The sequence below is a fragment of the Periplaneta americana genome, chromosome 1 (assembly GCF_040183065.1).
Source record: "Periplaneta americana isolate PAMFEO1 chromosome 1, P.americana_PAMFEO1_priV1, whole genome shotgun sequence".
In the NCBI taxonomy this organism is placed as follows: domain Eukaryota; kingdom Metazoa; phylum Arthropoda; class Insecta; order Blattodea; family Blattidae; genus Periplaneta; species Periplaneta americana.
In genome coordinates, this window is record NC_091117.1 from 100,148,701 (window position 1) to 100,164,650 (window position 15,950).

The window sequence follows — 15,950 nt, forward strand, 5'->3', positions numbered from 1 at the left end:
AATGTTCCAGGAAGAAAGGTCAATATTCTGGGAGATCATGTTATCAGTCACTTTGAACAAAAAAAAAAAAAGTTCACATGAATATGTGGTCTATACCAAACAATTGTCAAGACAGAACTGTTTGAATGTAAGACTTTATCTGTATGGAAACTTGCTCATGTACACAGCTGATTTGTTATTGTGGACTGACTTGAGAGCTGCAATTGATTATTGACTATGTTATTTATTAGAGCAATTTTTTGTGACAGTGTCGTAGACGTGGTTTTTCAAGATGCCAAACAAGTGAAGAATATGCAGGTATGCTAATTGTTTACAACTTCTGCGATTATACGAGGGCATTTTGAAAAGTAATGACTCCTAATTTTTTTTGTGTTACTGTTAACATATTTCAGAATATTATGCCATCATATATTCTACTGTCGACCTGGTTGGCGAGTTGGTATAGCGCTGGCCTTCTATGCCCAAGGTTGCGGGTTCGATCTCGGGGCCAGGCCGATGGCATTTAAGTGTGCTTAAATGCGACAGGCTCATGTCAGTAGATTTACTGGCATGTAAAAGAACTCCTGCGGGACAAAATTCCAGCACATCCGGCGACGCTGATATAACCTCTGCAGTTGCGAGCGTCGTTAAATAAAACTTAACATTTAACATATATTCTACTCAGTTAACTTTCCTGCTTCACTGATGCAAGTTTCATACCTCTGCCACTAGAGAGCTCTGAATTATAGTCTCAAACATGGTGGCTTACAACAGCACCATGTCAGTGAGTCTGAAGCAGAGTGCTGTGATTTCTAACAGCAGATAATGTGGCCCCGATTGACATTCATCAGAGAAAGAAGGCTGTTTATGAACATGTATGTGTAGACATCAATACTGTGCAACATTGGTCTGCTCATGCTCGTAATGAAACTGGTGCAACTCTCAACTTTTGTGGCAAAGTACAGAGTGGTTTACTGCATAATGCAATTGATGACACCTATCAGAATCATATCGAACTCATTAGACTGAATCAAAGCATAATGCAGGAACAGCTGTCAGTCAAGTGTGACATCACAGAAGCATGTCCAGGCGATAATCGCAGAAATGGAAAATCGAAAACTTTGTGCACGATAGGTCTTGGTTTCACTGTCTTTGATCATCCTCCATACTTCCAAATCTGGCACCATCAGATTTTCATCTCTTCCCAAAACTTAAAAAACACCCGAGAGTACTGCACTTTGATTCTGATGATGCTGTGTAGACAACTGAGGCTGTGGCTCTGTCATCAAAGTGAAATATTCTACAGTGACGGTCCCCATTGAGAGAAATGTGTTTATGGCAGGCGACAATGTGGAGAAATAATTATATGGATATCAACAATAAAGTTGTAAGAAGTTATCACTTTTCGTTTTACTAAAATAACTATATCCATTTTGAAATAAGAAAATAGGAGGAATTACTTTTCAGCATGCCCTGTAATTCCACTGCTACTGTAGAAAAGTACTTCCAAAACTTTCCTAGGCACAGAATTCCTTATCGCTGAGTGTTTGCCAGAGATTTCAATATATTGTGTGAAATTGGTATGCTTGTCATGTGTCATTTGAACGAGAACATCAATGCAAAGTGGAGGAAGAAGAGAACATTATTGGTGTGGTTCAGCATAGTCCTACTGCCAGCACGTGATAAAATTCTGTGCATCTCAAAGTTTCACAAACACGTGTATGGTGAATACTGCATACATGACTAAAGACTGTGTCCATTTTACATTCAGCATGTGCAAAATCTTCAAAGGGGACAATGTCAAGTGTCTACGATTTTGTCACTGGTTATATCAATTGAGTCCATCAATACTGTTCTCTGATGAAGCTACATTTACCCATAACGCAGTAAAGTAATACATGTAACAGTCATTTCTGGCAGCTGTGTCAAATATGCATGATATACTTCTCTGGCACTCTCCATATGCAAAATAAAATTAATTGTGCCAACACTGACTTTAAATGAAATACAATGAATTATATTTTAACATGAGAGTAATGTTTCAATTTATATCCCTGAGCATTTCCATGAACATACTATTTTTCCCCTTTCTTTACACTCATTCTATGACCCCACTATTACAAAACAGTATTTTAAGCATGGATCCTCCACATCTAAGTACTTTCCCGGCCATCTCTTCATGCACCAATAGTACTTTTGCTGCAGAATAATGGTATCTTTCATCTCTTCAGTGGACTTAACTCACAAGTAGATCTCACCAGTTCGCCCGTGCATTTGTGAATTGCACCTTTGACCATCGATAGTAAAGGTCACCACTAGTAGTTGATAATGTAAATATAGGGTGCTAACAGAACTCCTGGTCAAAGCAGTGACAGTGCAGGTCTGGACTGAAGTGACAGGTTTCTATTCTGTGTTTGTGTAGGTTAAGATGGACGAAGCAAGAAATCCAAGGAAATAGTTTTAATAAAGCAAACATTGCTAATTACAATGCAGAGAAGTTGAAGACAACACATTTCAGGTAAAAAGCAACTATTCTCATATCACAGGAGAAAGTGATTGCAGATGATATTCTCTGTAAGTAAATAATAATTGGACCTGGACGATAACAGTTTCCAACATAGGAATTCACACAGTTGTAATAAATTGAAAATATTTCCATAATGTTTACAGATGTCTTAACTGATGAAGAGCTACTATTTGAAACAAAACATACACTTGACATTGTAGAGGAGATTCATAATGAAATACGGGACCAAGAAGTGTTTGGGAGCAGAAGGCATACACGGGATTCTGATTGTGAGGATGGTGTTATAAAATCAACAGCACATGGAAGTACATCAGATGCTTCACTTCCATCGCCACCAAAATGCAAGAAAGACGAATCGCTTTCCACATAAAAGAGGAAAAAAATTCTTGACTACATGGTACAGCACCCAAACCATGGCAAGGAGACAATCTGTACCTGTTTTCGAAATAATGAGTGGGTATATGAACGTGTTGGCAAGAAAAAGCAACAAGGACTATCATGGGAAAATCAGACTTCACTGTTACAAACCACCGTATACAATATGTTTACAAATGCAAGTGAAGAACTGTTGCAAACAATATCTGACAGCAATTTGCAATGAATGGCATGGCAAGTGGCTGGTGATATAGGATATGAAGATTTCAAAGCCTCTGATATATGGCTATTGAACTTCAAACGACATTACAATATAGGACTATGGAAAGTTACAGTGTTTAAAACAAGAGTTCAACATGAATGCCAGCCGCACATACTGCAACCTGCTGCAGACTATGTTAGTGGCATACAGCAGTTTTTACCTACTTTTGACTACAAATATGTCTGTAAAGCTGATCAAAGTGGTTTTTTGCTTGAAATGCATTGCCCCAGAACTCTGGCTGTAAAAGGCAGAAAGAAAATTGAATCTGTTGCCATGAATATAAATGCTATGACACATTCCTATATGATAATGCCTTTAATTAGTTTACAGGGAACATTGGTTGGTAAGCTCTTCATTGTCTTAAAAGAAAAGGATGGAATAGTACCTATCACATTACAGATTGTTTTAATGGATTAGTACAGAGACTTGGCAATCTACATTTACTGCATCAACATCTGGTAAAGTGGGATTAAAACTGCTCTGGGAATAGTACCTTAATTGCTATTGGACAATGCAGGTAGCAGGAATTTACTTATGGTGGATAGCTGAACATGCTTAACAATGAACAAGTGCGAACAACAACAGCTCTGGCTGGGAAGTCAGTGGAAGTCCGACAAATTCCAAAAGGAACTACCAGTATGATTCAACTGGTGGACGTATGCTTTTTCAGACAATACAAAACATATTGGAGGACTATATCGAATTATGCAATCAAGGACGACCGACCAACTTCATTCAAAATTTCACGACAAAGATAACATTATCACTCTGAATTCATTTCTCTACAATCAATTTCAGTCAACGCGATTCAAAGACATGATTCGATATGCATTTTATAAATCAGGATACATTAATGATCTCGTTGAATGGTTTGAAGTGCCAAAGCAGTATGCTTTTCACATACTAGGAGTTAACTTTTGCGACATTTGTGAGGTTCTTTCTATATCAGGTGCTCATGGTGCACTGCAAAGTTCTATTTTGATCACTTTATGAATGCTGGTGACTTGCACTTTGCTCACTGCTGCATTTTTATCCATTAAGACTGACAAATCAGCAAATACATTATTGATGTCTTTGAAGTTCACACTTCGAATTCCCATGACCATTAGCAGCTAAAAGATATATTAATAAACTCTACCAATGCATACTATGTGTCAGTAAAGGTAAAGGTATCCCCGTAACATGCCATGAAGGCACTTGGGGGGCATGGAGGTAGAGCCCCATGCTTTCCATGACCTCGGCACTAGAATGAGGTGGTGTGGTCGGCACCATGCTCTGACCGCCTTTTACCCCCAGGAAAGACCCGGTACTCAATTTTATAGAAGGCTGAGTGAACCTTGGGGCCGTTCTGAAAGTTTGGCAACGAGAAAAAATCCTCTCACCACCTGGGATCGAACCCCGGACCTTCCAGTCCGTAGCCAGCTGCTCTACCAATTGAGCTACCCGGCCGCCCACTATGTGTCAGTATATGTTTCATTTTGAAAACACATATGGCGAACTGGAGAGGTCTACTTGTCAGGAAATGAGAGAGTAATCAGTATTATCGTGAAGATATAATACTTTCTCTGGATGAATTCCCGAATAGTTCAAAGAATAATATTATAAACTCTTCCTTCTTACCATTGTTACAACATGTGCTATTCACTTCCAAAATGAGGAATACGCAGTTCTATCAGCTTGATGTGACAACAAGTACAACTTAAAGTGGTGTATTAATTATCTGTGATTATAGTATTTATTAAGCAGTATTATTTTAATACAGTACTTCTAACCATGGTTAAATGGTCACGAAAGTACAGTTTTAACAGTGAATGAGAAGATCAATATTGTTTTATAGAATACAAAGGCAAAGCTATGTGTTTATTGTGTACTAGCATTATCTATCCAAACCATCTACTGTTAGGAGCTGAATGGACAGAGTGAACTGCGCCACTGTCAGCTGTATTGTCACAAGCATCATATTGAAGTACGAAATGATGATAATGATAACAACAAATTTATCAATGAATATCCCAGCCTAATCTAAGGTATATAACTGATATAATTTTCAATAAACTTACATTAATCTGTCTCTCTGCCAGGAAGTGGGGTAGCCTAATTAGACAATCTAACTCAGAAGAGTCATCATTATCCTCTTTTTCCTCCATGCTGTTGGAATAAATTCCCACATGGATTATAAGAAGATAAATCATGCTATCAGTGAGTCTGTCAGTGGCGGTTGACTGACTGAGGCAAGTGAGGCCGGGCCTCAGTAACTTGGCTTAACTGAAATCAAATTTTGTGTTTTTTTATAATGTATTAGTTATTTGAATGAAGCATATAACGCTCTAGAAGCATTTGAAAACTTTGATGTATATAGACCTGTTTTGCAGTAAAATTTGTTCCTGAGGCTGGGATCACTCGTGCCAGGTCTGGCTTGTGATGTATATAGACCTGTTTTGCAGTAAAATTTGTTCCTGAAGTCAGAATCGTTCGTGCCGGGTCTCGCTTAATGCATTTCATGTCCTTTCGCGGGCTTTGAGTTTACGCTTAAAACGTTGTAGCTGAGGCACAATTCGGCTGGCCTGGTCAGGTTTCACTCGTCCCATCCATGGGCCGGCCTCAAGGGTAGAGTGGGGTGGGAATAACAAAATTCCAGCTCTTTGGCAGGCAGAAACCCACTCAATTCTCTCCCCTTATGTCTCAGTTTATGACATAAGCGAGGGTGTTCTACTATTGTACTTCGTAGTATAGTGAATCTGGGCCAATGTTGTTATGTATTTTGGGAAAATATAAACAGAAACAAATGAGAGAAATAATGCTGGTGCAGTTACTTCATTGTTAGAGTGTCCTTTTTCGAGAAGAAATAATACTAAAAGAAAGGAAGTTTTAAATAAAGAGAGAGACTACCGAGATACCTACGATATCGCTGATAATTTTTCTGACACAATCTTAAAACGCGAGTTTCTATTGCAACATAAATGGTTATGTGGTAATGTGATGCAAAATAAACTTCTCTAGGCCTTGTTTGTTGCTGTCAAAGGAAAAAAATAAAAAGAAAAGAAAGAAAGGGGAATTTCAACACATAATATAGGATGCTTCATCACACTGAAACAATCACTGAAACTCAGAGCATAACAGCTTACTTGGTGAGTGAAATTATTATTTTTCATTGATAGTAATAATAATAGATTAATAATAGTAACAATAATAATAATAGTAATAATAATAATAATAATAATACAGTAATAATGATATTAATAATATAATAACAATAAAAATTAATATCATAAACAAACATTTCCTGTTGGAGGCACTTAAACTAGTTGCATCTGGCCTCACCGAGGATTTTGATCACCGGCCACTACTGGAGCCTGTCTATTCTTCACATTCTGTCTTCTTTCCCTATCACATGTCGAATATTATTTTGCCACATACCAGGCATAACTTTATACATTGTTTGATCAATCATTAACATCTCGTAACTTAAATGTATCATTGTTCTTAGCTCTGCTTTAACCTCATACCCTAAGAAAGGGACATTGTATGATTCTAGCTAATCTGCGACCACTTATTTACATCAAGAAGAAGTTTGGACAACGTAACAACCTCACATTGTGGTAAGAAGTGTTATCCATTACAATAATGCTTCCAGGTAAAAACTTAGGAAGGATACCTTCAAACCACTCCTGAAAATGTCACTGTTCATGTCTTCGTGATAATCACCTAGCCTATGCGTTTGGATTCAAAAGTAAGGAGACCACCTTCTACAAAACCTGTATCAATGTCTATATGCACAATTATCAGACTTTTCCTTTCTCTGTAGGGTTCCTTAAGCCTGTAGTTCTACCAGAAACAAAAACCTCCTTTTTAGAGCCCATTATTAAGTCATTTCATGCATATGAGGTAGTGTGACCCTCATTTACTCAGGTTTCATCTAGATAAGAAGTCTTTTTATTTTTTGTCTTGTGCTGACGTATATTTCTCAAATACTGTTGTCTAAATAACACAATATCATCCCTGTCAATAATCACATTCACTTTCTTCCTATTAATAAACTGAACCCAACGAAATGTTGATCTCTTAAAATTGGGTAATGTAGGATCATTGTTAACACAGTTTAAAATTTTGATGAACATGTAGTCCCATATGCACTATTTATCGGCAAGGATTTCATGTTAATGTATAACAATGTTCATGCTGCAAAGTGTGTTAATGATTACCTTGGTCAGGTCAAACTGAACAGAATGGAATGGAATAGAATGGTCTCCTCTAAGTCCAGATAGAGCAGGCCTGCACAAACAGCGCTCAACGAGCACGCGTGCTCCTTCCGAGCAGGAGAGCTGTGTTTACCGCTCGCCGAATCGGAGAGGAAGATATGTCAGAATGACATAGACCTGCTATAGATAGAGGAGAGGGAAACGACCACTCAGCTATCTAGTGGAGTGCAGTGTGTATTCTCAGTAACTGTTTCACGTTGCTTACCTACTGCTACAGTACAGTATGAAGGAATCTAAAAGACGGAAAAGTAGTGATCAGGCAAATGCATGGGAAAATGCTTATTTTTTCATAGCTGCTGGAGTAAATATTCAGTGCTTTATCTGCCACAACATTTTGAAAGGTAGAAAGAAACGTAACATAATGTGTCATTACGAGTCCAGCCATAAAGATACTAAAGATATTAATCTTCAACAATTTAAATATCTCTCTTCAGGGAAAAGGCCAGCTCAGTGTTGATATGTTGAATAAATTACGGGATTTCAGTCGTAAACTTACGCTTTTCGTAAGTCAGTTTCGGGAAGGTAATATGGCTTACTTTCGAATGATAGAAACTGCTCGTGATGAAGCCATGTTAAACGATTATGTGCAAATATTAAGTGAAATTAAAAATGAATTTAATTCTAGGTTCCAAGATCTTGTCTTAAGGTCCACACCTGTGGAGTAACGGTTAGCGAGTCTAGCCGCGAAACCATGTGGCCCGGGTTCGATTCCCGGGTCAAGTTACCTAGTTGAGGTTTTTCTGGGGTTTTCCCTCAACTCAGTATGAGCAAACGCTGAGTAACTTTCGGTGTTGGACCCCAGACTCATTTCACCGGCATTATCACCTTCTTCTCATTCAGACGCTAAATAACATAAGCTGTTGATAAAGCGTCATAAAATAACCTACTAAAAATCTTGTCTTAATTGGAAAGAAGTTTAAAGTTATCATAATAAATTCTTCAACACCAGTTGAAACAATGCCATATAAGTTACAGGTGGGCCTGATTGGCGCAGTTGGTATAGCGCTGGCCTTCTATGCCCGAGGTTGCGGGTTCGATTCCGGGCCAGGTCGATTGCACTTAAGTGTGCTCATATAACCTCGGCAGTTGCGAGCGTCCTTAAATAAAACATAACATTTAACGATTTACAGCTCGGACTTATTGATCTTCAATGTGGCCTAAGGGCTAAAGATCGTTTGAATAATACTACTACCTGGTTGAGTTTTACAAGACTAAACATTAGCAATAATATCCACGACTACACAGGTTGGCTGTGAAAATGATTGCTTTGTTTGGCTCAACATTTATATTTGGGAGCAACTGTTTTCTATAATCAACTTTAATAAACGCAGACATCGAACATCTGTAACTGATGTTTCATTACGATCAGTAGGCTACTGTTCCTTTCAGCTGCCAACAGCATAAAACCTCGTTTTCATGTACTGATAAATAAAAATATAACGAAATGATATTGTACATTTAAATAGGTATAAAATTTCTATTATTTCTGTAAAATAAATATTTCTGTATTAATTAATAAGTCCAAGATAGTTTTGCAAACACTGGACGGGAATTCATTTCATAAACACTCGTACTAGTACTTCCCTTTTGTGTATATATTGTACGAGATCACCCCTTCTTCCAGTCCACCCTATACTGAGTGCAGCTAATATCTGCATTCTGCTCATGAGCTGTGAGCTGGCTCGGAGAGCGGAAACCTTGTGCAGGCCTGCAATAGAGCATGTGTGGAATATGCTAGGTAAGCATGTCAGAAGTCATCTCCCTTCCCCGAATAACCTGCTCTAACTTCAAAATGTCCTGAAGGAAGACTGGCACATCAATCAGGGCAGCATCCAGATGCTCATCAATGGGATGAATCACCAAATGGTAGCTGTTATACATGCAAGGGGTGGTAAAACACATTATTACAAACAATTTCATTACTAATATATATATATATATATATATATATATATACAGGGTGTTTAAAAAATACGGGGCATAATTTCAGGTATGTATTTCCCACATGTAGACAATCAAAATAGTTCATTACAACATGTGTCCGGAAATGCTTTATTTCCGAGTTATGGCCTTCACAACATTGAAATTCACCGGAACATTTTTCTTTCCGCAGGTCGTTGCTGTCAAAGGAGACATTAAGAGGGCACTCTGACAGTTCATTCCGAGGCAAAGGTTACATTCAGTGTTGTGTAGGCGTTAGACTGTGCGACATGTATTCAAATCAAGAGCTGGCAGAGATACACTTCATGTACGGTAAGGCGGACGGCAATGCTGCGCTGGCTCGTCATTTGTACCAGGAGAGGTACCCACAGCGACAATGTCCAGATCGGAAGACATTTGTACGTCTCCATTACCGTCTGTGCGAGTATGGAAAATTTAACTCTCCTGATTTGGGAAGGGGATGACCAAGATCTACAACTCCAGAAGTACAGGAGGAGATTCTGGAAGCTGTGAACATGACTCCTTCTATCATCACACGAAGGGTAGCGTTGCAAGTCAATGTTCCTCATACGACTGTCTGGAGACTGTTGAAAGAGTATCAATTGTATCCTTATCATCTGCAACGTGTACAGGCCCTGTCACCAGCAGATTACCCTGCACGAACGAGTTAGGTTCTGTCAGTGGTTCTTGCAGCAGTGTGGTGTAAATCCGAACTTTCCTGCCTTAGTATTATTTACAGATGAAGCACAGTTCACACGAGATCGCATAACAAATTTCCACAATCAGCATGTATGAGCGTATGAAAACCCACGTGCAACTGTTCCATCTCATCACCAGGTGCGGTTCTCCCTCAACATGTGGGCCGGTATCATTGGTGATCGATTAGTTGGACCCCATGTACTTGTAAACAGACTTACGGGGCAGGCGTACACAAACTTCCTGGAAAACACCATACCTCATGTTTTAGAAGACACTCCACTGATCAATCGTCAACACATTCACTTCTTGCATGATGGCGCTCCTGCACACTTCAGTCGTAGGACTACGGCTCGCTGGTACTTGGATCGAAGGTTTCCTGATTGAGGGATAGGTAGAGGTGGCCCAATTGCTTGGCCTCCTCGCTCACCTGATCTGAACCCTCTCGATTTCTACTTGTGGGGCCATTTAAAATCATTGGTTTATTCGTCTCCGGTGCCTGATTTGGAATCCCTTCGGAATCGAATTGTGGCATGTTCTGAGGACATACACAATACTCCTGGAGTTTGGGATCGTGTTCGCAGGTCAATGAGACATCGATGTGAGGTCTGTATTCAAGCAGGAGGTGGACATTTTGAACATCTTCTGTAATGACAACGACCTGCCGAAAGAAAAACGTTCCGGTGAATTTCAATATTGTGAAGGTCATAACTCGGAAATGAAGCATTTCTGGACACATGTTGTAATGAACTATTTTGATTGTCTACATGTGGGAAATACATACCTGAAATTATGCCCCGTATTTTTTAAACACCCTGTGTATATATATATATATATATATATATATATATATTCGAACTGGTTGGCGAGTTGGTATAGTGCTGGCCTTCTATGCCCAAGGTTGCGAGTTCGATCCCGGGCCAGGTCGATGGCATTTAAGTGTGCTTAAATGCGACAGGCTCATGTCAGTAGATTTACTGGCATGTAAAAGAACTCCTTCGGGACAAAATTCCAGCACATCCGGCGACGCTCATATAACCTCTGCAGTTGCGAGCGTCATTAAATAAAATATTATATATATATATATATATATATATCTGTACATTTTCCTCGTAAGAGATTATGAAAAACATGTCCTTTTACCTTTCACACCATACTATTATAACAATGGAAATGTTAAAAAATGAAAAAAAAAAATCTGGTTTAAAACAATGTTTTTTAGTATCTTGTAACATATTTGTTAGATTAATGTGGAATTGATGTGAAATTTTCAAGTGGCCCTTTTTTCTTTGCCTTAGTATATAATTATACAGAGTGCTTCAAAACACCCATATTATCCCTTTTTCTCGAAAAATAACGATACTGGGTGTTCGCAAAAAAAAATTATCAAAACCAATACAAAGAATTGACTGATGGCACTTCCATATTCCTGGAGAAACCGGAAGTAGAGATAACCAGGGTGAACTCTGAATTTACAAATGAGAACCTAGGTCATTTAAGATATATTTTTTATTTACTTGATTATTTAACAACGTTCTATCAACTACTAGGTTATTTAGCATTGATGGAATTGATGATAGCAAGATGATATTTGGCGAGAGATGAGGTTGAGGATTCGCCATAGATTACCTGATATTCACCTTACAGTGATATTACCCAACCAGGTAATCAGCCCAAGTGGGAATTGAACCTGAGCGCAACTGTGGATCACCAGGCAAGCGCTTCATCCAACTGAACTATGCCAGTGGCTAAGGTAGCTTAGCATAGGCATTTTAAAAAGAAATACCTTTTATTAAAGCTTTTTTTCGGACTTTCATTCTTTAGTCACAATTAAAGAAAACAGAAAAATAAATTGTATGTAATACAGTAGCTCAGTTATGAAGAAAGCTTAGACTCAGCAGTATGTATTTACACTCTGGAACATTCAGTTGAGATAATCATCTATGTGCTTCCCACTATAAAAGCTAATACAGTATATTATTACTATGAATAAGCTAATGTTGTATACTGTTACTTACCTTTTCTGGAAGTAAGCCAGCTGGACCTGGAAATTTACGGTGACGCACATTCCGAGTGAGCTGAAAATCTCTTCTTTGAGGAGTTACACTGTCATATGAACGTCTGAAATTCTCTGCAAAACAAGAATTAATAAAGTATATGAAATTATATTTCTAGTGTATGAGATAAGATTGATAATACTGACAAGTTTGTCACATTTTTTAAAAATCTCTATAAATATTTAAATTTATAGGCTACAGTTGTTCGCTAACTTGTTCCAAAATTACATAGATTCTAGTCCTCTGCTTCATTCCACTGAAGGTTGCAGGCAGTATGGTTTCTCTCATACCTTCTTTCTAAGACTTTTCTGGTCTGGTCTTCTTATATTCTTGTATGTCCAAAGCACCTCAAACTTTTCTCAGCTTATTCAGTTAGAGTCTCTTCTCCATTAATTCATCTCCTAATCCTCATTTCACACTCTTTCCATTCTAGACATTCTAACACTTCTGGAATGATCCATTTCTACAGCCAGAAATTGAGTCGTATTAAATATCTCGAAGCTACAACAAAATAAGATTAGCTAAGAAAGAAATGCCTTCAATTATGTTCATTCATTCATAGCGTTCTGCTCAAGGGCAGGTTTTTCACTGCAAACCAAACATTCTTCAATCTTTCCTATTTTCAGACTTCCTCTTTGTCTCCGCATATGATCCACATATCTTAATGTCGTTTATCATCTAATATCTTCTTCTGTCCTGAACTCTACTGGAGAAAGAGGAGAATGGAGGCAACTTCTGAAAGAGTCCAAGACTTGGAAGGGGATGATGTGTCACTGTCGGTGATATTAGAGAGAGGGGCACTGAGGAAGAAATTCTTCTTCTTCGACCTCAAGGTTTAGATCAGACATGGGTCAACGCGACTCAAATAAGCCAGAGTGATTCGTGACATTCATTCATTATAATCATTGATGCTGGTGCATTGAACCGGTAGGACTTTCAGTCGTATGTTACCAGTGCCTCTGCACTGCACTGCTTAGCACATTTCATAATTTAAATCGCTGTGATGGATGTTATGATTTTTTATGTAGTGGTATATCTTTGTAAATGAAGGTTAGACGTTTCCATTTCTATACATAGTGAAATAATGATAGTAGCAATTTCTATTCTGACGTGGCATCATATCACAAAATTTCGAAGCAAGTTCTCATTTCTTTCTTTTTTTTTATGTAACTGGCATGTCTTTGAAGCTGAAGATCTTTGTTATCGATTTGTATATGGACTGTGGCTCTGACTCAATCTTATTTGACGTCTAAGATCTCGAATTTACGTTTCGTTTGTGTCTGGCTCTGATTTGTGCTGCCATCAGAAGTGAATTCATACTACTACCAAGATGAGTACAGACGAAACTGTAAGCTGAAGTTCATTCATAGTTGTTCATGTTTTGTTATTTATTCTCCCACACCCCTTGTCGTTGTCTTGACCTAATCAGTCTGGCCAAGAGCCCTCTTGAGTCTGAAGCACAGTTCAGACTTCGCTATGGAATGTGAGCAAGCTAGCACAAGTGATGCACGCCCTTTGAAAAGTGACAAAAGGGAAAGGTTTTACTACAAACAACTGACGAATCTAGCGACAGTTGACAATAAAGATGACGTTGTTGATGACTTGATTCTTACTGATGCCATACGGCAGCGGTCTCAAAGTTAAAACTGCACTGGAGGAACCCATTCGTAGAATGATGTAACCACTGTAACCGTTAACCTTGATACCACTGAAACACTTCTGTGAAGACACACACCCACATCACTTTTGATTCATAACATGTTATTAACGCATTAGGCCTATATTTCATGTTAGGCATGTACGAGATTTCTCCACGTAATGCGCGATCTGTGTAATGTCTTAACCACTTTCAATAAAGAGAAGAATCTTTTACACATGTAAGTGGAACCAAACATCGCTATGATCTTAACGACCGCTTTTCTTAAAAGGGGGAAATTATAGTGACCCAAAAGCTTTTAAAACTGTAAGATATGCATAGAGTGGAAGCTGTTTTCCAACAGGGTATTACAATGCCAGAATATTGAAATTCATGTTTAACCATGTAATGCCTTCTGACATTGTATTTCTTACAATTCACATTCTGTTCACATATCAAGCACTCAATCTTATTAAGTTCCACTCTCTGTAAATAAAGAATCTTTTTCAAGCTTTCTCGTAACTCATAGTTATCCGATTTCTTACCCATTTCAGACAGAGGCTAATGGAAAGCAATGTAACCGCAAGTGACCAAGTCGATCTGTTCATATTACGCAGTGTTTGATGTCACTGGCATGAACATACTCGAACGTTTATCATGAGGGCAGCATTATTCAGGAAGGAGCGAGTTCTGTCCTTGTGAGGGCAGCATTATTCAGGAAGGAGCGAAATCTGCCCGATTACCTCATGTTTGAGACCGCTGCCATAAGGGATGCTGTGGAAAGAGAGAAAGAGGTTGATAATGATGATGTTGCATTAGTTGACATTAGAGACAGTGACTATTTTTCTCAGAAGTGAGAAAGTATCGGACAATTATTATATTCTCAGAGTGAAGTTTTCTCTGACAACAATGATTCCCAAAATGGAGCTGAAAATATACAAGACATTCTGGGTGTGGTTTTGTTGTTTTTCACTAAAGACTTGATCGAGACCTTTGTTGCTGAAACCAATCATTATACGCAACAATTTATCACCTCTAAGATCTTCCTCCTTAAGTCTTCCATCAGAAATTAGTTTCCAGTGATTGTGAATGAAATGTAAGTTATGATTTCATTATTTATGGTGATGAGAATAATGAACAAACCAACAGTACAATCATGTCTCTTCACAAAAAGAATATCTACTCCAGAGTTTGATGACATTATTTCCGGGTACAGATTCGAACTAATATGTAAATTTCTTCATTTTGCTGAAAACTCTAAGAAGAACAGTTACACAGGGCATCCTAAACTATACAACATTTTCCTTATATTTTCATATATGAACAACAAATTCCAAAGTCTCTTCTTAGACAAAATACTGACGAATCTCTGACATTATGGAAGGAAAGATTATATTTCAAACAACACTTGCTGCTAAAAACATCAAAATTTGGAATAAAAACGTACAAATTGTGTGAATCTTCAACTGGATATATGTGGTTTATGCTGGCAGTACAATTGAACTTGAACCATCATTGATTACACCGAACACAAATAAGACAACAGCTATTGTCTTACATTTAGTAGAATCACTTCTAAATAAAGGCAAAACTGTTTGGATGGATAAATAATTTTTATAACTCCCTAGAGCTGGCAGCAATGCTGAAAGACAAAGGGACCAATTGTTTTGGGATACTAAGATTGAACAGACGTGGGATTCCTAAATCAATTAACAACAACAACAAAATTGTTTTTAGAGAACCTGGAAGTTCATTACTGCCCTCACATAAACCCACCATCGGTCCCTATCTTGAACAAGATTAATCCAGTCTCTACCATCATATCCCACCTTCCTCAAATCCATATTAATATTATACTCCTCGGTCTATGTCTCGGCTTCCCCAAAGGTCTTTTTTCCCCCAGGTCTCCCAACTAACACTCTATATGCATTTCTGGATTTACCCATACATGCTATATGCTTAAATCAATCAGAGATAAGGAATTGAATTGGAAGATTATATCAAAAGAAGGGATCCAAAAGGACACGAGAGATGTTGGGGGTGCAAGGTTGCAGAAGATATGCAGGAGACTTTTAAGAGAGGCCAAGATCTAGCAGGAGCTGTAGCGCCATTATGGATGGATGGATATCGAAAGGTGGGTACACTTCCCACCTGGGATCTGCAAGCATGAGTGACATCACGAGGTGGGTAGAAGCAGTACTATAGGTATATGCTCGCG

General features: G+C 38.3%; 1 protein-coding gene across 2 annotated transcripts in view; it reads right to left on the bottom strand.

Moving 5' to 3' along the window:
* The window catches only part of LOC138698694 (uncharacterized), a 72,445-nt gene that overhangs the window by 40,536 nt on the left and 15,959 nt on the right, over nt 1–15,950 (bottom strand). The window contains exons 1-2 of one of the 2 annotated variants that reach the window (XM_069824888.1): nt 14,278–14,642; nt 12,058–12,170 (exon numbers count right to left, since the gene is read on the bottom strand). In XM_069824888.1, the coding sequence (XP_069680989.1) occupies nt 12,058–12,170; nt 14,278–14,281 (117 nt within the window). In that variant the 5' untranslated portion in view covers nt 14,282–14,642. Of the gene's footprint in view, nt 1–12,057; nt 12,171–14,277; nt 14,643–15,950 lie in introns of those variants that run through there. The other variant, XM_069824879.1, reaches the window with a different exon arrangement.